This window comes from Sphaeramia orbicularis, chromosome 14, assembly GCF_902148855.1.
Source record: "Sphaeramia orbicularis chromosome 14, fSphaOr1.1, whole genome shotgun sequence".
Lineage (NCBI taxonomy): Eukaryota > Metazoa > Chordata > Actinopteri > Kurtiformes > Apogonidae > Sphaeramia > Sphaeramia orbicularis.
Window position 1 is genome coordinate 3,400,985 of NC_043970.1, and position 22,766 is coordinate 3,423,750.

The window sequence follows — 22,766 nt, forward strand, 5'->3', positions numbered from 1 at the left end:
TTTATGCTAATATGATAAAAAAAACTGTCATTCTTGTCAGTACCACCCTGGGAAAACCTAAATGGTTGCTAATGCGAATTTCTGGCCAAATTATGAGCAAAAATGTTTGTGATTTGTCAAAGTGATGGAAAAATGGACAGTTATGGGTGAAACTCCAGTCTAATGCTGTGTCAGAGCCATGAATCCTGGTCTGCCTGTAATGTGTAACCTTGTCCTTGCTCCTGGTCTCGTCTCCTCTGTTTATTTCCACCTGGTGAAGCTCTTCTGTTTTCAAGCTGTCCTTTCTAGTCGGTATCCACTCTCTCCTCTCCTCTACTTTCCCTGCCCTGCTGCAGGATGACCTTCGACGACTTCTGCCAGTACTTCACAGACCTGATCCTGTGCCGCCTCATCAACACCTCCTACCTGAGCATTCACAAAACCTGGGAGGAGGAGGTGATGAGGGGCTCCTGGATCCACCGCCAGGACCCCCTCCGAAACAGGTCCGGAGGCTGCATCAATCACAAGGCCACCTTCCTGCAGAACCCCCAGGTGAGTCCAGGTCCAGGTGTGTGAGAGAAAGATGTGTGGTTTCAACCAGACACTGATGTCACGGTGTGTCTTCTTGCAGTATGTGTTTGATGTGAAGAAGGTGGAGGATGAGGTGCTGATCTGTTTACAGCAGAAAGAAAAAAGAGCCACACCCAAAGAGGGCAAAGGGGAAAACCTGGCCATAGGCTTCGATATTCACCGGGTAAAGCCCACATCCACAAAGAAAACAGAAGAGCATCCAGAGACACGTTCCCACACTGACATGTTCTCCTGCTGCAGGTGGAGCTGAACCGGAAGTACCGTATGCACTCGGCCCAGCAGAAAGTAGCGGGCTCCATCTACATCAACTCACGCTGCGTCTTCCTCAGGAAGGAACTGAAGGAGGGCCGTTACGTCATCATTCCCACAACCTTTGACCCCGGGCAGCAGGGTGACTTTCTGCTCCGGGTCTTCACTGATGTGCCTTCAGACTGCAAGTAAGTCCTGGGTCTGCTCCCTCAGCACATTTATTTATTTATTTATTTTGCACATCATGAAACATCAAGAGAAAATGAAAAAAAACAACAACAACATTCAAACAAGTAACATCATTGTGCAGGAGAGGATAGAAGCCAAAAAAGGCTTATGTGAATACCTCCCTGGAAATGAACAATACACAGAGAAAAACAAAGAAAAAAGAATTAAAAATAAAGCATAACTGAATTAATGAACTAAAGTAAAAACAAAAAGGGGCTGAAAGGGGCTGGACTCTCCACTTCTCTGGCGTTGCCCGCGGTGAGAGGCGGCGGGCTGGTGTGGGCTTACTCATAGCCCCTCAGCTCAGCCGCCATGTGTTGGAGTTCACCCCGGTGAACGAGAGGGTCGCGTCCCTACGCCTTCGGGTTGGGGACAGGTGCCTCACTGTTGTTTCGGCCTACGGGCCGAACAGCAGTGCAGAGTACCCGGCCTTCTTGGAGTCTCTGGGAGGGGTGCTGGATGGTGCTCCGACTGGGGACTCCATTGTTCTCCTGGGCGACTTCAATGCCCACGTGGGCAACGACAGTGAGACCTGGAGGGGGGTGATGGGGAGGAACGGCCTCCCTGATCTGAACCCGAGTGGTGTTCTGTTACTGGACTTCTGTGCTAGTCACAGTTTGTCCATAACAAACACCATGTTCCAACACAGGGATGTCCATAAGTGCACTTGGCACCAGGACACCCTAGGCCGGAGGTCGATGATCGACTTCATTGTCGTATCATCAGACCTCCGGCCGCGTGTTTTGGACACTCGGGTGAAGAGAGGGGCAGAGCTGTCAACCGATCACCACCTGGTGGTGAGTTGGATCCGCTGGCGAAGGAGGAAACCGGACCGACTCGGCAGGCCCAAACGTGTTGTGAGGGTCTGTTGGGAACGTCTGGCGGAACCCGATGTCAGTGTGGTCTTCAACTCCCACCTCCGGGAGAGCTTCTCCCAGATCCCGGGGGAGGTTGGGGACATTGAGTCCGAGTGGACCATGTTCTCCACCTCCATTGTCGAAGCGGCTGCTCGGAGCTGTGGTCGCAAGGTCTCCGGTGCCTGTCGTGGCGGCAATCCCCGAACCCGGTGGTGGACCCCGGAAGTAAGGGATGCCGTCAAGCTGAAGAAGGAGTCTTATCGGGCCTTGTTGGCCCGTGGGACTCCCGAGGCAGCTGATGGGTACCGGAAGGCCAAGCGTGCTGCAGCCCAGGCGGTTGTGGAGGCAAAAACTCGGGTCTGGGTGGAGTTTGGGGAGGCCATGGAGGAGGACTATCGGTCGGCCTCGAGGAAATTCTGGCAAACCATCCGGCGCCTCAGGAGGGGAAAGCAGTGCGCCACCAACACTGTTTACAGTGGAAGTGGGGAGCTGCTGACCTCGACTGGGGATGTTGTCGGGCGGTGGAAGGAATACTTCGAGGATCTCCTCAATCCCACTGCCACGTCTTCCATAGAAGAAGTAGAGGCTGAGGTCTCAGAGGTGGACTCGTCCATCACCCAAGCTGAAGTCACCGAGGTGGTTGGCAAGCTCCTCGGTGGCAGGGCACCGGGGGTGGATGAGATTCGCCCTGAGTACCTTAAGTCTCTGGATGTGCAGGGACTGTCTTGGTTGACACGTCTCTGTAACATTGCGTGGCGGTCGGGGACAGTACCTCTGGATTGGCAGACCGGGGTGGTGGTTCCCCTTTTTAAGAAAGGGGACCGGAGGATGTGCTCCAACTATAGGGGGATCACACTCCTCAGCCTCCCGGGGAAAGTCTATTCCAGGGTACTGGAGAGGAGGATCCGACCGATAGTCGAACCTCGGATCCAGGAGGAACAATGCGGTTTTCGTCCTGGTCGTGGAACGCTGGACCAGCTCTATACTCTCCATCGGGTGCTCGAGGGTTCATGGGAGTTCGCCCAACCAGTCCACATGTGTTTTGTGGATCTGGAGAAGGCGTTCGACCGTGTCCCTCGTGGTATCTTGTGGGGGGTGCTTCGGGAGTATGGGGTCCGGGGCCCTTTGCTAAGGGCAGTCCGGTCCTTGTATGACCGAAGCAGGAGCCTGGTTCGCATTGCCGGCAGTAAGTCAGACCTGTTCCAGGTGCATGTTGGACTCCGGCAGGGCTGCCCTTTGTCACCGGTTCTGTTCATAATTTTTATGGACAGAATTTCTAGGCGCAGCCAAGGGCCGGAGGGGGTCCGGTTTGGGGACCACAGGATTTCATCTCTGCTTTTTGCAGATGATGTTGTCCTGTTGGCCTCATCGAACCTGGACCTTCAGCGTGCACTGGGGCGGTTTGCAGCCGAGTGTGAAGCGAGCGGGATGAGGATCAGCACCTCCAAATCCGAGGCCATGGTTCTCGACCGGAAAAAGGTGGTTTGCCCTCTCCGGGTCGGTGGGGAGTCTTTGCCCCAAGTGGAGGAGTTTAAGTATCTCGGGGTCTTGTTCACGAGTGAGGGAAGGATGGAGCGTGAGATTGACAGACGGATTGGTGCAGCGTCTGCAGTGATGCAGTCGCTGTACCGGTCGGTTGTGGTAAAGAAGGAGCTGAGCCGAGAGGCGAAGCTCTCGATTTACCGGTCAATCTACGTTCCTACCCTCACCTATGGTCATGAGCTTTGGGTCATGACCGAAAGGACAAGATCCCGGATACAAGCGGTCGAAATGAGTTTCCTCCGTCGGGTGGCTGGGCGCACCCTTAGGGATAGGGTGAGGAGCTCAGTCACCAGGGAGGAGCTCGGAGTAGAGCCGCTGCTCCTCCGCGTCGAGAGGGGCCAGCTGAGGTGGCTCGGGCATCTGTTTCGGATGCCTCCTGGACGCCTCCCTGGGGAGGTGTTCCGGGCATGTCCCACCGGGAGGAGACCTCGGGGAAGACCCAGGACACGTTGGAGAGACTATGTCTCTCGGCTGGCCTGGGAACGCCTCGGGATCCCCCCGGAAGAGCTGGAGGAGGTGTCTGGGGAGAGGGAAGTCTGGGCATCCCTGCTTAGACTGTTACCCCCGCGACCCGGCCCCGGATAAGCGGAAGAGAATGGATGGATGGATGGAAGTAAAAACAATAAAAATGCAAATCACATTACAAATCATCAAATCAAATGATATACAGCCTTGCATTTGATTGGGCTATATTTCTTAAAACTAGAATTAAAGTCTTAACCCATGAAGACCCAGTGCTACCTTTGTGGCAGTACCCAAATGTATTTTTCTATTTCAGCCTTTCTTAAGTGATTTATCACCATTTATTTTAATATTATCCTCTATATTTCACTTTTTTTTTTTCCAGAGAAAATCAGATATTTTACTATATTTAATGACCATGACCACGAAAAAATGGCAAACTGCATTTTACACCAATTATTTACATCTATTGATGGGATTATTGGATCAACACGTATTAAACATTTTAGATCAGTAGACGGTTTGGGTCCATATGGGTTAATCTAGTATTCATTTTATTTAATTGAAGCTGTGGAAGCGGTCTCTCTTTTAATAAGACAATCCTCTTTCTATGCTGAGATATTCAGCAAACCATTGTTTCAGGATATTACTGGATAAATTCATATTGGTATTGGTGAGAGACCCAAGAAATCCAACATTGCTTGTATAATTATATCTTTTTGATGGTCTGGCTGTTAAAAAAACACTCACCTATGCCTAGAATTCCCACTGTCTTTTAGTGTTAAAATGAACTTTATACGGCTTTTAAAGTCAGCTAAATTCATTGTGTATTATGAAACATTCTGGACCTGTTGCAAATCTGTTTCCTTAATCTGGAATATGAAAGAGTAAGGGATGAAATTTACCACTGATTTAGCAACGATCTACTGAAAACACCAACACTAACGCTGTCAAGTAATTTCAGCTACTGCCAAATATTAACACATATACTTTTACTTTGATTACAGTAATAATAAATTTGTGTAAAGTGTAAGTAATTAACAGGTTAGCTGGCACATGAGCAGAGGAACAGTAGCTAATGTTGCCTGATAACAGGTCTGTTAATGCAATGAAACATTTGTGTAACAGAATCCTTGGTGGTTAAGTCATACATCTTACGTCATTAGCTGGTGGATGGAAATGACTGATGTTAACCAATGACAAGTCCTGAGCTCAAACCTCAGTCAGAGTATGTACACGTTTCACACAGTGAAACTTTAATTACAACTTGAAAAATGAATGTAAAAGACAAGTAAAACTTACAGTCAAAGCTATAGTGATGTCCTCATTTCTCTGTTTCTTTATCATTCTCGGTTCTTGTCACTGCTTTTTCAGATTTCTTTTCCTTGCTTTGCTTCAGTTTCAGTTTTACCCTTATTCCCTTCTTTTTCTTGCTGTTGCCTTTTGACATAGAGACCAGATTATCCCCTGTAGGCCTCTCTGTCATTAGACTAAGAGGCCTGTTACCAGTTTTAGCATGCTACAAAACACATTAGTGCATTTGTGACATGACACCTGTCACATAGTATGAAGTTGGAATGTTAGAAATGCATAAATGCTCCATAAATACAGCACTAAACCTACTTGCTGTGAGTGGCTGCTGTCTTTATTTGTCTATGAAGTACAGTCTAGACCAGCGGTTCTCAACTGGTCCAGCTTCAGGACCCACCATCACCCCTAAATGATAAACAGTTAAACTTTTCAAATGTATTTAATATAAAGATGGTGTGTTTTGAACCTGAGATAATACAGAATATAACAGTAAGAAAACACAGAAAACAAATTTGATGATAAACTAAACTGACCAGCAGGTGGCGATGATAAATATGGAAATATTCCCTTTAACACTAAATTAGGTCCATTTGAACCAAAACTCAAAAGTGAACTCAGTTAAAAATTAAAAGTTCATTCAGTCACTTATCGAAGAATTAAACCCACCGAGATTTTTGTCTAATGGAGGTAAACCCAGATCTGACGGAGTCGTTGTCAGACCTGAGTTTCTCCATGATTTGAATAGAAACTTTTGGTTCTTTTTTTATGCTGTAAATGTCTGGTGTTAATTATCATTACAGTGCATTACCGCCCCCTACTGTTGGGGAGTGTGAATGGACAGGGCTCAGCTCCATTAAAAATAAAGCACAGGATTGGTTTATTAACATTATTTTTTGCCCAAAGGCCCATGACCCACTGAACACAGGTTTGAGACCCACTTTTGGGTCGTGACCCACCAGTTGAGAATCGCTGGTCTAGATGACACTGACATACTATGCTTTCAAACAGAGCACTAGGATGACATGTTACTTAAGATCAACGTACTAATGAACCGTTTCAGCTTCACCCTATGGTGGAACTGTTCTTTTTAGAATGTGTGCCCTGCCTGTTTCAGAGAGCTGACTCTGGACGAGCCTCCTCAGACATGTTGGACAGGGATGTGTGGCTACCCTCAGCTGGTCACTCAGGTCCACGTACTGAATGCAGAGGGACTGCAGGGACAGGACTCCAATGGAGGTAATGGCACAGACACAGACAGGAAGAACAGCAGACAGCATTTCAGACATCTGTGTTCACATGTGTTGTATTTGCATGTTGATTCTCATGTTCTGCCCTGTAAAGCACTGTAAACTCACCTACAGAGCTGCACTGCCTCAATGCCAGTAGGAAAAGACTTCTGAGCAGAGCACCAGGTACTACAGCACCATCTGCTGAAACTAAGTGCATACTGACTTACTGAGCATTAGCCTGCACAATGCAGCACTATGTGGCTGCAGTGTGTGTGCTTGAGCGTGTTTGTATTCACAGTGGAATTAGTGCATTTGCAGGTCACACACTTAACACTTTAGCCATTCTTCAACGACTCTAGGTCTTATACAGTGGGCACAGTATGCAGTAGAGGAGATCGGATTCATTAGCAAATCAGACATCAGAAATAGTGTTTGTTATTGTGCTGCATTCATTTGCAGTGACTTATGGGCTTCTTTTCTCCCAGCGGTTGATCCTTATGTGATCATCACCTGTGAAGGAGAGAGGGTTCGTTCACCAGTTCAAAAGGACACGCGGTGCCCAAACTTTGATATCAAAGGCCTCTTCTACCGCAAGAAACCCAAGGATGGGATCCACATCGAGGTGAGCCATACTACACTCCCAAAGACATATCAGTACTTTTATTACCCCGCCCCCCAAAGGGGAGGCAAGGGGTATTGTTTTGGTTCGGTTTGTTTCTTTGTTTCTTCACCACTTTAGTAGCACAAGGTTTATAGATTCCCAGGGACCCAGAATAGGTCTCATTACATTTTGGGAAAAGTAGGTCAAAGTTCAAATTTTTAACTTGAATTTTTTTAATGTTTTACTTGTAATGGGTAAAATTTCACATGTCTATTAAAACATCAATTTTGTTTCAATTTACTTCAAACTTGGCACATATATAGAGACAATTGAAATGCTGACATCAGCACACGCATATGACATCATCTGGATCAATTCCAAAATAAGCTACAATAAGTGCGAGGGGCGGGGTTTGTTGTACCTGGAACCACTTGTTTATTTTACAACCAACCGACACAAAGATTTAAGATGACTGAAATAACATAGAGTCTGTTTTGCAACAACTTCATCTTAATTGTGCATCCCAGCACTTCCATGTATAAGGTTTGTTTTTATTCTACCCCATCACGTAATGCTCACCCGTCAATGGTACTGCTTATGAAACCAATTCCTTCTTTTATTAGTGTCTAAATCCCCTCTTGACCATATTTGTCATCTGCCCTTTACATCCTGTTTCTCTGGGAATATGTGTCCAAATCTCATCAGAGTGGGGTTACCAAGGAAACCTACATCCATAACCAACAGATTACAGGCTCATCAATTGGGCAGTATAGCAGCCAGTGTATTTGTTAGGGAGCTCTTGGTGGTAATATAATGTTGGATTCATTCAATCAGACCTGTGAGATTGTCCATTATTAGTTTTACGGTGAAAGGAGACTGAATGTGTGTGCGCTGTGTTCACTGACCCATGTAATTCTGATCACTTTGAGCCACACTGGTTTCTGTTTCATGTATGCTCTCCTCTTGTTTAACCCTTGTCTAGTTTTTAAATTTTGTATATTAAATTAAAATCAATTTGAAAAATTAAAACAAGGCACCAGATTTTCACATCTGTTTTAGATTTGGTCTTTTTCAACCACAGACCTTGTGGTTGAAAGTGTGAACATGGGCCAGGGCAAGTGAATGCAGCAGTAGGGCTCATTATTGTTCAGAATAATTTGATAGCCATACCTATGCTGATACAGATGCAGTACAGGCCAAAAGTTTGGACACACCTTCTCATTCTTTGCATTTTCTTTATTTTCATGACTATTTTCATTGTAGATTCTCACTGAAGGCATCAAAACTATGAATGAACACATGTGGAATTATGTACTTAACAAAAAAGTGTGAAATAACTGAAAACATCTCTTATATTCTAGTTTCTTCAAAGTAGCCACCCTTAGCTCTGATGACTGCTTTGCACACTCTTGCCATTCTCTTGATGAGCTTCCAGAGGTAGTCACCTGAAATGGTTTCCTAACAGTCTTGAAGAAGTTCCCACAGATGCTTAGCACTTGTTGGTCCTTTTGCCTTCACTCTGCGGTCCAGCTCACCCCAAACCATCTCGATTGGGTTCAGGTCCGGTGACTGTGGAGGCCAGGTCATCTGGCGCAGCACTCCATCACTCTCCTTCTTGGTCAAATATCCCTCACACAGCCTGGAGGTGTGTTTGGGGTCATTGTCCTGTTGAAACATAAATGATGGTCCAACTAAACGCAAACCGGATGGAATGGCATGTCACTTCAGGATGCTGTGGTAGCCATGCTGATTCAGGTTGCCTTCAATCTTGAATAAATCCCCAACAGCGTCACCAGCAAAGCACCCCCACACCATCACACCTCCCCCTCCATGCTTCACGGTGGGAACCAGGCATGTAGCATCCATTCACCTTTTCTGCGTCGCACAAAGACACGGCGGTTGGATCCAAAGATCTGAAATTTGGACTCATCAGACCAAAGCACAGATTTCCACTGGTCTAATGTCCATTCCTTGGGTTTCTTGGCCCAAATAAATCTCTTCTGTTTGTTGCCTCTCCTGAGCAGTGGTTTCCTAGCAGCTATTTGACCATGAAGGCCTGATTCACACAGTCTCCTCTTAACAGTTGTTGTAGAGATGTGTCTGCTGCTAGAGCTCTGTGTGGTATTCATCTGGTCTCTAATCTGAGCTGCTGTTAATTTGCGATTTCTGAGGCTGGTGACTCAGATGAACTTATCTTCAGCATCAGAGGTGACTCTTGGTCTTCCTTTCCTGGGGCGGTCCTCATGTGAGCCAGTTTCGTTGGAGCGCTTGATGGTTTTTGCGACTGCACTTGGGGACACATTCAAAGTTTTTGAAATTTTCTAGACTGACTGACCTTCATTTCTTAAAGTAATGATGGCCACTCGTTTGTCTTTACTTAGCTGATTGGTTCTCGCCATAATATGTATTCTAACAGTTGTCCAATAGGGCTGTCAGCTGTGCATCAACCTGACTTCTGCACAACACAACTGATGGTCCCAACCCCATCAATAAGGCAAGAAATTCCACTAAGTAACCCTGACAAGGCACAGCTATGAAGTGGAAACCATTTCAGGTGACTACCTCTGGAAGCTCATCAAGAGAATGCCAAGGGTGTGCAAGGCAGTCATCAGAGCTAAGGGTGGCTACTTTGAAGAAACTAGAATATAAGAGATGTTTTCAGTTATTTCACACTTTTTTGTTAAGTACATAATTCCACATGTGTTCATTCATAGTTTTGATGCCTTCAGTGAGAATCTACAATGTAAATAGTCATGAAAATAAAGAAAATGCGAAGAATGAGAAGGTGTGTCCAAACTTTTGGCCTGTACTGTACACATGACCTCACAGATACCAACACCCTAACACACAGGTGTCAAACGTGCGGCCCGGGGGCCAAATTCAGCCCACCAAAGGGTTCAATCCGGCCCCTGGGATGAATTTGTAAAATGCAAAATTTACACTGAAGATGTGAACAGTCAAGGATGTTAAAATCATTTTAGGTCGTTTTAGTCTAAAGTGGATCAGACCAATAAAATACTATCATAATAACCTATAAATAATGAGAACTGTAAATTTATCTCTTTGTTTTAGTGTAAAAAAAGTAAAATTACACAAAAATGTTTACATTTACAGTCTAGCTTTTTAAAAACATTGTGAATATCTGAAATGTCTTAAGAGAGGTATGTGGAATTTTAATAATATTTGTCCTGTTATTTAATGTTTGGTGTATTTGTAGATCCACTGTAATCTCTAAGTTGCGATTCACATGTATAAATGATAAACTAAGGCGTAATATTGTTAACATTGCACTTATTTTACTAAAGAATTTTCAGGTTGTTCATATTTGTTCATGTTATGTTCAAGTACAATTCGTAGATGCAAACATTTTCATTACGGAATTTGCTTTTTTCACTAAAAGCTCTTATCCTATTATTTATATTGTGTTACTGGTCTGGTCCACTTTATATCATATTAGGCTGGATGTGGCCCCTGAACTAAAATGAGTTTAACATCCCTGCCCTAACAGATAACCATATACCCATATCAACACCGATACATCTGTATAGATAACACTACAGATATAGATAACAATACTCATACCCATACAGATATCACTTACAGACAACCATATAGTTATAGATGCCTATACCCATACAAATACACATACACCCATACAGAAACACATACAGATATAGATACACATACAGATACCCATACAGATATACAGATACACATACACTCATACAGATACCCATACAGATACACATACACACATACAGGTAGATTTCTCTAATTTTATAGTTAAGGCCTTAGCAATAATCTTTGCATCTGAATTCAACAGTGAGATTGGCCTGTAAGTGCTATACTCTGGTAGAGGTTTTCCAGGTTTTGGTGTGAGTGTGATAAGGGCGGCACATGAAGGCAGGTAGGTATCCCTCTTCAAAGGATTCTATGTATATGTCTGCCAGGGGTTTTATCAGTGTTTCTTTGAAAATTGTATAAACATCAATTGAAATAGAATCTGGTCCTGCTGCTTGACCACTCCTCATACTAGAAATAGCACATGTGATGTCTTCTGAGCTCAGTTTCCGATCTAGTTCTAGTTTGATGCCCTCCGGGATACAAGGGATCTCCAGTTTGTCTAAGAAAATATTTTGATCCACTACATTTCCTGAGTGTTCAGAGTGATAAATAGTTTTATAAAAAAGTAACAAATACCTGACTAATTTCTTTTGGGCTTGTAGTTAAATTTCCATTTTTATTTTCTATAGTATTTATGGCTCTTTCTGAATCTAGTCTTTTAATTTGCAAGGCCAGTAATTTACCAGACTTCTCTCCCTAGTCATATAAAGTCTGTCTGAGCCTCCATAGACTGTTCTCAGCCTTATTATCGTTAACAAAAAACTAACAAGATGATGAAAACTAGAATTGTAAAAACATTTTCGTTAACTGAAATAAATAAAAACTATAATTAAAAGAAAAAAAACGATAACTAACTGAAACTGTATTGTGTGTTTATAAAACTAAACAAAACGTATAAAAATTCTGGATAAAATTCCCTTCGTTTTCGTCTTTGTCTTTGTCGGATTGATATAAAATAGATTAATTTCCCTCAAGCAATTTTAGCTGCTGGCACCATATGATATGTAACGGTCCATCACTTGTGGTTTCCAGTCATCTTCTGGTCCCCACTCTACCTGGAAACATGGAGACTAAAGTTGGGAGAAAGCAGCAGAGTCCTGTCTGGGATTTATTTGAATTTGACGGCTGAGAGGATAAAAGATATAACGAAACTAAAACTAAACTAAAACTAAGCATTTGGAAAATAACAAAAACTAATAAAAACTAGCAAACTTGCTCTAAAAACTAATTAAAACTAACTGAATTAGAGGAAAAAAAAGTCAAAACTAAATAAAACTAAACTATAATGAACTAGAAGCACTCGGAGAGCGCAGACCTCCGCCAAGGCTGATCAGTGGCCCCCCCCGTGGGCCCCCCCACCCCCGATCACCACCAAAATTTAATCATTTCTTCCTTATCCCATTTCCAACAAACCCTGAAAATTTCATCCAAATCTGTCCATAACTTTTTGAGTTATGTTGCACACTAACGGACAGACAAACAAACAAACAAACAGACAAACAAACAAACCCTGGCAAAAACATAACCTCCTTGGCGGAGGTAAAAATCCAAAACTATTAGAACCTTGAGACAGACAAACAGGCAGACAAACCAACGCTGGCAAAAACGTAACCTCCTCGGCTGAGGTAAAAAACCTCAAAATGAATGCCTGGGTAAGCAGAGTATCAGTGAGCAGGAGGGGCAAAGTGCCACATGACCGGGTGGGGGTATTCGTAAGCTCCACCTACTTTTTCACTTGTGTCAGTAAGTGCCAGATAAATTCCTGTACGTCAGCACTTGTTTCTATTTGCACTCTTCTACTGTCAGTTTTCCATTCCTGTACTTGCTCTTCTGTGACTGCTTATTGCCTTTTTTCTTTGTCTGCCCCCCCCCCCCGCCCCCCCCTTTTTTTTTTCCCCCACTTCTTTTCCGTCTCGCATCTTCTTCCTGTGAGCGGCCAACAGATCTACAACAAGAACATGATTGTGGACTCCTTCCTGGGTCAAGTGATTTTGTTCAGCGACCCCAACGAGCGACAGGAGCAGCACACGCTTCACCTGCGCGACAAGGGGAGTCGCCAAGACAACGACCTCCCGGGCACGCTCACTGTGCGCCTCATCACCTCTACAACACTCACCAACATCTGATGCGATAGATACAGTTAACAATCAGCGCTCAAGGTGGCATTCGCTTGTGTCGTGCCGCTCATGTCGTCAGTCAGCTGAGCAGTCCTTGCTAAAATTGTCCTCCAACCATCGCAAGAGTGTATTTTCTGCTGCTTGCACTCTCTGTGTCTTTCGTCGTTTCCCCATCTTCTTTTCTGTCAGCATACAAAATAGACTTAGCAAGTGTTTTTCCTGACCTCTGATCTGGAGGTCTGGAAAAACACAGATACCTGAATGGATGCTGACATTCCTTTAGAGTATCTGCACAAGTTTTGAACACATTGTTGATAAAATTGAGTACTAGTGTGTTCAGAAATTTGTTCTCAAAGTCGAACTGAAATTTGAATTCAGATGTTTGTTTTTTTTTTGACTGAAACTTAAACCAGAAAATACCTCAGTTAAGATTGTGTGTTAAAGTTACACCTCATATTAGTCAAAAGATTTGAGAGAGACCACTTTGTCAGGCTAGCTTGTTAATAACTTGCTAATTTCAAGTTCCTTCTGGGGTTTTTTTTGTCTGTTTTTTTTCCACCTGAGTCGTTAGCTGTTCTATGTTCATCTAAAATTGCAAATTACAGTGAGAGGGAAGCTCATTAGTGTTAAGTATCTCCATCGTCGGTCCACGCAAGCGCTAATGTATTTGAGTTTTCCAAGAATTATGGAAGCTGGCAAGACACTTTGTCAGGCTAGCTTAAATAGTTTGCTTTTGGGTAATGTGTTTTCAACTGCCAGGTGGTCAGCCACTCTGTTCATCCCACATTACGCAAAAGAGAAGGAGGTTACCAAATGCTAGGTGTCTTGCTTTGTTTGGTCCATGTAAAGGCAATTGTGTTAATTTGAGTTCCACTAAGGGTAAGCTAGCAAGGCAGAATTACTTTGTCAGACTAGCTTAAGTATCTTGCTAACTTTGAGTTCCTTTCCATTGTTAATGTTTTTCTATCCCCTGAGTTATTAGCAATTAAGATTTTCCTCACATTTGCTGAGAAGAGAGGGAGACTTATACTTAAACTTACTTAGTTTTCTGTGATTCTCTTTGTTGTTCCATGTGAGGGCTAATGTGTTGTGAATTTGAAGTAGAAGCTAGCCAGACAAACTAACTTTGTCACGCCACGGTTCCCTTTCGGGTAGTGTCTTCTCACTTGCTAATTTGTAAGCCAATCTATTTTATCCTAAATTACACAAAAGAGAGGGAGGTTAGTGTTACGATGTTTCATTCCACTTGAGGACATGACAAACAACCCAGATAAAGAAGTCAGTTGAAAAAGTTATTTTTTGAGGAAAAATGAATTTTATTTTCAGTTCGACATTTGTCATACAGTAAGTTGCATAGCAGCGGATGCCACCACTTAATTTATACTCTATAACCATAATCTATAAATCTTTTGGATAGCCTAATCTCCTATTATAATATGTACATGTATTACACACACAGACATGGATATACAATTTATATGCAGACATTTCTGCACTCTCCATGCATGTGCCAACGTCTCCAAGGGCTATGCATTGCCTTAAGGCTGAGTCTGTCTCCACCTTGAGGAGGCAGGCGGGGTTATGTTAAAACTTAAATGTTAGCCTCTGTTTCAGTTCCTCCAAACCCACAGACACCATGCTAAACATTGTCATAGTTTCTATCTCTATATACAGACATATTCGCTACTCTTTTATATCTGTGGAACACCCCCCCACCCCATGGATCCACCCCACCCAGACACCTCAACACTAACAGTGCTTCAGAGAGCATGCAGCACTGTCTGTCACTTTTTACTGTGGACTTTTCCAAAGCCAACAGCAGCTATTCTTTCCCCTCAGAGCTTTTCTGTGTTGTTCTGTGAGCACGCCCGTGTGAAGTCTTGCCTCCTGTTTTCCATCGTCACTTGTACCATACAAAACTCCCTAAGATGCTTTCTGCCGGTTGCTATGGACGATCCCTAAACTGCATGGCTTCAAAAGGACAAACTGTTTGCCTGTGCTGCACACTTCTTCAGTCGTAGCTTAGCAGCCGGTGTTTTTGATAGTGCTTTCCCCTTTTGACCCCTCATGTATACACCTTTACCAGTACAATGGAGTGCAAAGATTCACCCTGACATAATCAAGTGCTTTATGGGACCAAAGATGAGCCAGGCCCTCCCCTCTTTAGTCCCTTTCGGACCGGCCTGGCCTGGCCTGGCCCAAGCCTAGCTACAAACCACCACCCCCTGTGCCACATCATCTCTTAATGGCAACACCACTGCCTAACGCTTCCTCTGACCTGAGTTTCTTGGCCTGGGCCAAAGACTCATGCCACGTGACCCAGAGAGGCAGGAGCTTTGCTTCTGCTGTTGGCACAAAGAAGTTATTAGTGTGTCTGTGTGTGTCTGTGTGTGTGTGTGTGGGTGTGTGTGTGATTGTGTGTGTGGGCTAGTTTCAGCGCTGCTTTGAATGGGGTTATCTGGGAGTGGTTGAGTGAATGTACATATATCTATTTATCCATATTATACCTGAAAGAAAAGATTTATGAGTGAAGGTGTGAGCTAAACAACAGAGGAAGCTCACACCTTTAGAGGAAGACCCTGATGGATGAGAAAAGCCCTGCCAAATATCCTGTCATCACCTTGGTCCTGACTTTTCCTCCACAGCAAGGTAATAACATGGATCCAACTGCACTTGCAAAGGGATGGATTTCTAGTTGCTTTTGCACATTGAACCATCAACGGTACAGTGAAATCTCTGTAATGAATCTGACCCTCTAGCACCTGTGCATTTTGTGACAGAAAATCTCTTTTTTTTCTCATTGGAAAAGTGCAATATTATTGCAGAGACTTTCTGTTCCAACTTTGTGGGTTTTTTTTTCTATGTTTTAAGTCTTGTTCTGTCCTGTGTTTAATAAGAGGTACAAATGTATCATCAAGACATTTCCTTTGAATGTAAGACAAATGGTAAACTAATCTCTCAGTCAAACTGTTAAGTCAAATTTACTCATCCTAATTTTTCAGCGCCTTTTTCCATTACTTGAACTGTCATTCATGGTATTTAATTGATCACATACTTTTGTGTACAGCATCTTTATAAATGTGTCTTGCATGAGTTCTTTTCCGATATGTTCATGGCCTTGTATTGTACTGTTAAATTGTTACTATATATCCTTATTCTTTCTATCTCAGTCTTGGAAATGCTAGTTGAAGCAATCAGCATGTCTACACTAATGCACTTCATGTCAGTCTGATCATATCAACAGTTTGAAACAGTTATGTCTTGTAAAGTGATGCATTCATAATGCCTGTAGCATTGGCAAACATAGTTAGCAGCAGTTGTTGACTATTTAGGTGCTATTTATCTTCTCTGTGCTCTTTTATGTTGTTTGACAAATGGACAGAAAAATGGCAGTTTAGACACAACTCAAGTTGAAAAATGTCTCGTTAACTTGGCAGCCAGTGTTAAAAACTGTAGTGCCAAGCACTTGTAAGGTTAGCCATGCGAGTATGTGCCTGGAGAGAAGCCCTTCTTCATTCCTCACTAAGCACCGCTGAAGTGTCCTTATGCAAGGCACTAAAATCCTAAGTGCTCCGGTGGAGCCTTTGCATGGCCAGCTATTGTACAGGGCAGCTTCCAGGTGAAACTGTACATATCGGTGTAACTCTGCCACTTCAATTCCTCCCTAGGTAAATACTGTGAATATGTTCTAAATTAGCCAGTCCAAGCTAACTGAGAGTTTAACGAAGGGTCAGTGGTGAGGGATTTCGGTGCCAAAGCCATAGGGTGCTACATGGATTTTGGCAAATTGAAAGCACACAAACCAAGGGGTGACGCTAGAAAGATGAAACTAAACATGTATCCATTCATTCCCTACCCCCGAGCTAATCTGTGTCAGGCTGGCATTTTGGATATTCTCGTCAAAATTGCACAGGACTGTCCTGTGTAACCTACATGTTAAAGATTCAAAGATCTTTCAAGATATCACACATGGAGATGCAGTTGGAGGCAATCAGGTCAGACAGGGCATTTCCGACATGGACTGAGGTTTAGGTCAAACATATGTGACCCAAAAGTGCTATATGGTACATTGATGAATGCTAGTTCAATGTGATCGCAATGACAGAATGCAAACACTAATGTATTAATGGAAACAAACCACCTAGTGTCATTGTACATTTCTGTAAATTCTTAGCTTTATTTTCTTTTCATACAGAGAAAAATATAACAGATATTATTTAGTAACCAAATACATAACATGCATGAAGTTAGCATATTTTTATTTAAATGTAGGTGTTATGAACCGTTTAAACAGTGCCTTTACAAAATAGACAACAGTAGACTGTGTATTTAACTGAAATGAATTTAAACATAGCTAGTCATGTATTAGCTAGTAAGCTTAGTTAGCCAGAAGCATTTTTTTTTGACTAAGCGCAATGCATAACAGTACACACACTTGCAATGTTAACATCTGATTTCTACATGCATAGAGACTTATTTGTTTATTTTACATAGTAATAGGTTATCAGTAAAGTCATTTTTCACTCATCATTAAAGCCGAAGAATGACCCTTTTAATTAAATATAATTTTAAATGCACTTTCCTCGTGTACTGCAATTGTAAGACTACAGGATATCTACAAGTGCAGATAAGTGGGGTTATAAGGGGGGTTTTATATGTGCTAAAACTTCAGAATGTATTAAAACCTCCATTTCAGAAAGAAGTCATTGGAAGTCAGAGTGACCAGATCCCATGAGTTTGGAAAGTATGTATTTTCAAGAGTTGGAGTTTTTCTTTTCCCATCGTTTCAGCTCATGCAGCTTTTCAGTCAGTTTTGCTGATGCAAATTTAAGCAAATACAGTTCAGTAACACTGCATATCGAATACCTGAAGCAATCAGCGTGAAGTAGCATTCATGAATGTACATGTTCCTGTTACAATTCAAGGTCCTTCCAAATGATGAACTGTCACTCCAAAGGCCTCCTAAATCCGACTGGACTGAACTGGAGATTAATATGTTGGAGTATTTGGGTTAGAGACGTACCGCGTTACCGGAATCTTATTGAAACTCATTAAATGACAACGGATCAAGGTGTTCATCTTCATGCTTATGTGCCACAACTGTGCCAAAAAGAGAGATGTCTGAGTGTTCAGAATATTCTGTATAGATGTGTGCTATGTACTGGACAAGTGAGATAGTTCAAATGCTTTTTTTTTTTGTTTTTATTACTTGTCTTCTGTTGTGTTCGTCCGCCATAATTTGATTTGCGTCATAATCTCATTCCATTGCTCTTTGTTACCTGTTGTAATCATTGCATATTGCGATTCCTTCACGTAAGTGTTACTGTACGGCTTTCACTGTTAACACAAGCACATACGGACTTACATGTACCAACACACACCCTCCAGCTTGTAGACTAAACATGGTCAGTTAGACTGTAAGGACCTGGTTTGGTTTTCTGTAATAGTTCTATGTTCTGTACAGAGTTTCCGCATGGAGAAGCCAAAGCAGATTTTAAAGAACTCAAACATTTCAGTAAAGCTGACGTACCAGTGGTGACTTTTTGTATGAATCCAAAAATGCCAGTGCATGTAGCAAAACTGCTTTGACTCTGCTCGTACCATTACAGTTCAGTTTCTATAGTCTTGGTTCTTGAAGTGTTGCAAACAGTGCACTGTTGCTACTTTGATAAACATACTGTGTGAAGTACAAGGCTTATGTTGCACACTTGCATGCACTGAAACTATATCCACTTTTGTAATGTTTTGTATTCAGTAACCTGCAGTATACAGTATGTATATAAAAGTAGCAGCACTTTGACTTCTTAGTTATTATGGGATCCATGTTTTGATGGATGTTATAGAGTAAATTGTGTGTATTTATTTGAAGTAAGGTACATTCTTGCTCACTACCTCTAGTGGTCAGCAAGATGGAGGAACCCATTCAGTTTCAGACCAACTGGAAATGGGTTTAGAGTGTTTAAGGTGTTTCTTTTTTTGGCATTTCTTTTAGTTTCCAAATCAATTGCGTGAAAGTCTGTGCAGTGGCGGTATCTTTCAGTATTTATTAAAACAGTGACATGGTTGCAGTTGAGGTTGGCTTGCCTGCAGATTTTTTAGCCTTACCAACTTACATACTGCTGCATGTGGCTTAATGACAAATCATTTGTCATGTCCAGAAGTAGCGCACCAGGTATTATGTTCTCTTAACGACAGCATTACAGTATGGAGACTGTATGTCATTGAAACTCATTTGTACCAGGTCACCAGATACTGTCTGCGTTCTCATCATTGACATTTTTCTCAAAGATGGAGTCTTGTCCACTCAAGGAATGAGCTTGTGATTCTTGTACTTTTCTGCTGATGTTTATTATCTGAAGACTGGGATACATACTGCATGGTGACACTTCTAGAAGATGCTATGGTCTTTATAACAAGTATCTTTTATCAGTATTTTATAACCTTCTTAATTTTATATATCTACTTGATCCTGCGTTCCAACCTGGTATGTTTACTGATAGCTAGGTATCGGAGAGTTGTGCTGTATGTTCTGTATTGTGTGCTTGTCTTTGTGTTCTTTTCAGCGTGAGCTTTTCCTTCTTTTTATCTATGCGTGTTCATTGAATTTGGTTTCTCGGTTACACTGTGGTTATTTTATAGCTACAATCTGAAATTATTATTTTTTCTTTTGTATTTAATGTCAACTTGTGGCATGACTTTGAAATAAAACCGGAAAACTTCATGAGTTTTTGTGGTCATTGTGCAGAAAATACCTTGAAGCTCCCAATTTAGAGGTTGGCACCAATTTTGCGTTCATAAACTTCAGCCTTATTAGTGCTTCAATCGCTTGGTATCCCACAATCAACTTTTGGGTTGCCATGGTGAAAAAAGTTTCTGACTGGTGAGTGTTTTTTAAAGGGGTCGTATTTTGTTTTTTTAAATGGAATTCTTAATTTTCCAACATTTCCCTGTGGTCTCCATAAACTGTAAATGCTCTGCTTGGGTCTGAATTCTTCATTCCTTCAACTCCACAGGTCCATCTTCAACCCTATTTCTGAGTAATGACACCAGAAGGGTGGTTTAGAGCGCTAGCCCTTTAAATGCACATGAGCCACTTCAGGCCCCGCCCCCTCCAGGCTGTTGGCTGCGCTGCTCTGTCCTGTTCAACCAACAACTGAAAATTTTAGGTTCAGTTCGGCTCCAAGTTTGGACATATTTTCAGTATGGACTACAACCGCTGCTGCTGACAATTATGTCGTACTTGGAGAAATGGTCATTGGAAGTCTTGACCTTATATGTGCAAATGTCATGACATAACTAGTTACAAAACGTAAAAAATTAAGAAGGAATTAAAACGGGTTGTAGAAAATCCACTCCATTTTTGCCCAAATGAATATAAAGATAGCTTTACAGCACCTGGAGGGTTCACTTCAGTCTTATTAGTGCTTCATCGCTTGGTATCCCACAATCAACTTTTGGGTTGCCATGGTGAAAAAAGTCTCTGACTGGTGTTTTTTAAAGGGGTCATATTTTGTTTTTTTAAATGGAATTCTTAATTTTCCAACATCTCCCTGTGGTCTCCATAAACTGTAAATGCTCTGCTTGGGTCTGAATTCTTCATTCCTTCAACTCCACAGGTCCATCTTCAACCCTATTTCTGAGTAATGACACCAGAAAGGTGGTTTGGAGCGCTGGCCCTTTAAATGCACAAGAGCCACTTCAGGCCCCGCCTCCTCCAGGCTGTTGGCTGTGCTGCTCCATCTCATTTTTCTGTGCTCGAAGAAGTGTTCATCAGAAGTCTGGACCTTATATGTGCAAATGTCGTGACGTAACTAGTTATAAAACGTAACAAATTAAGAAGGAATTCAAACAGGTTGTAGAAATCCACTGGATTTTTGCCCAGATGAATATAGAGATAAAGGGGCAGCCACGGCTCAGTTGGTAGAGCGGGTCATCCAATAACTGAAGGGTTGGCGGTTTGAATCCCGCTCTGTCCTTGGGCTGTTGTGTCCTTGGGCAAGACACTTCACCCCCCTTGCCTACAGTGCTGCTACTCACACTGGTGTATGAATGCATGTGAATGTTTGGTGGTGGTCGGAGGGGCCGTAGGTGCAGATTGGCAGCCACGCTTCCGTCAGTCTGCCCCAGTGTGAAAGGCTAAGTACAAAGGCTGAACCCAAAAGCAAGACCACAAAAAACCAGTAAGGTTGAGTGTTTTTATTAAACACTTTCACAGGTGAAAATATACAACACAGAGATAATGTAACTTCTGTGAAGCCACCGGATCCGGGGGTAAACGTCTGGGCTGCAGGTGAATATGGCTGACGACCGGCTTGGCCGAGCCGGGAAAACCCCAACGGAATCCCCACTAGGGACAAACAGAGGGTGGTCAAAAAAACAAGCCAGGTCATACACGGAGAAGCAATCAAACGAACAACGGTACATGGGGGACAGGTAGACTCACGGTAGTAATCCAGGCGAAGGTCAAAGCAAAGGTAATTGGTGGAGGCTGAGGTATTAAAGGGAGAAGGCAGAGACAGAGTCGGGTACACGAACCAGGTCGATGACGAGCAGGCAGGATAGGAACAGGCTGAATCAGTGGTCGAAGGACGAAAACGGGTCAAACACGGCAGACAAACGAACAGGATCAAAAACCGCTGGTAAGTGAGCACAACAAGTTGTAGAACACAAACTGGCAACTAAACAGGGGAAGACTGAGGGTTTAAATACACAGGAGGGCGGGAAGACAATTGGACACAGGTGGAGATAATCAGGGAGGAGTCAGGTAATCAGGGAAAAGGTGAACACGATCAGGGAGAGGAAGTAAAGACAACAGACAAGACACATGGAAACTTAACAAAATAAAACAGGAAATGACAAACAAAACAGAAAAGACAGACAAATCCAGACAAAGTCCAAAAGCCGACATGACACCCAGGGCAACTGTGGCTACAGATGTAGTTTACCACCACCAGAGGGAGGATGTGAGAGTGAATGAATAATGGATCCACTGTGCGCACTTTGAGTATGCGGTCATAGAAAAGCGCTGTATAAATCTAATGTATTATTATTATAAAGATAGTTTTGCAGCAGCTGGAGGGTTCAAATTCAAACTTTTTAAACTATTAGCGTCTAAATACACAAATAAATGAACCAAAGACTAATAAAAGTGGGTTTAGATAAATATGACCCCTTTAAGTTATTATATCAAAACAGAGAGTAAATTGAAGAAAACATGACATTTTCAGCAAAATATAAGGCAGGTTTAGTTCTATAGCACATTTCATGTACAAGACAATTCAAAGTGCTTTACATAAAACATTAAAAGCATTACAGCAGAAGCAATAGAAAAGTATAGGCATGAGAAAAACAAACAAACAAATCAGATAATAATAATAATAATATTAATAATAATAATAGTAATGGATTGGATTTTATATAGTGCTTTTCTAGACACCCAAAGCGCTTTACATTATTGATCCATTATTCATTCGCTCTCACATTCTCACATCAACAGATAAAACAGACAAGCAGATAAAACAGATAAAAACTTTTAGCTTAAAAGGAACAGTGCAGATCTGAACTGATGAATACAAACTTTATTCAAATGCAGCTGAGAACAGGTGGGTCTTTAACCTGGATTTAAGTAAACTGAGTGTTTCAGCTGATCTGAGGTTTTCTGGAAGTTTGTTCCAGACATGTGGAGCATAGAAGCTGAACGCAGCTTATCCGTGTCTGGTTCTGACTCTGGGAACTGACAACAGACCGGATCCAGATGACCTGAGGGGTCTGGTGGGTTCATACTGGGTCAGGAGGTCACTGATGTATTTTGGTCCTAAACCATTCAGAGCTTTATAGACCAGCATTGATTAATTAATTAATAATTAATTAATAACACAAATTCTACTTAAAAACAAATGTCTACAACCCTTGTTGGTGAACCAATGTTGCAGAAGACAACGGTGAGTTCACTACAGAGACTATGCATGAATCTGAA

At 42.5% G+C, this 22,766-nt stretch overlaps 1 protein-coding gene across 1 annotated transcript in view; it reads left to right on the forward strand.

The window, feature by feature from the left end:
* The window catches only part of capn5b (calpain 5b), a 118,521-nt gene extending 99,010 nt beyond the window's left edge, over positions 1-19,511 (forward strand). Inside the window, exons 8-14 of the mRNA XM_030154597.1 lie at positions 336-531; positions 611-733; positions 811-1,007; positions 6,334-6,455; positions 6,581-6,631; positions 6,934-7,070; positions 12,617-19,511. Coding sequence (XP_030010457.1) covers positions 336-531; positions 611-733; positions 811-1,007; positions 6,334-6,455; positions 6,581-6,631; positions 6,934-7,070; positions 12,617-12,799 — 1,009 coding nt within the window. The 3' untranslated portion in view covers positions 12,800-19,511. The remainder of the gene's footprint in view (positions 1-335; positions 532-610; positions 734-810; positions 1,008-6,333; positions 6,456-6,580; positions 6,632-6,933; positions 7,071-12,616) is intronic.
* The last annotated feature ends 3,255 nt before the right edge of the window (positions 19,512-22,766 follow it).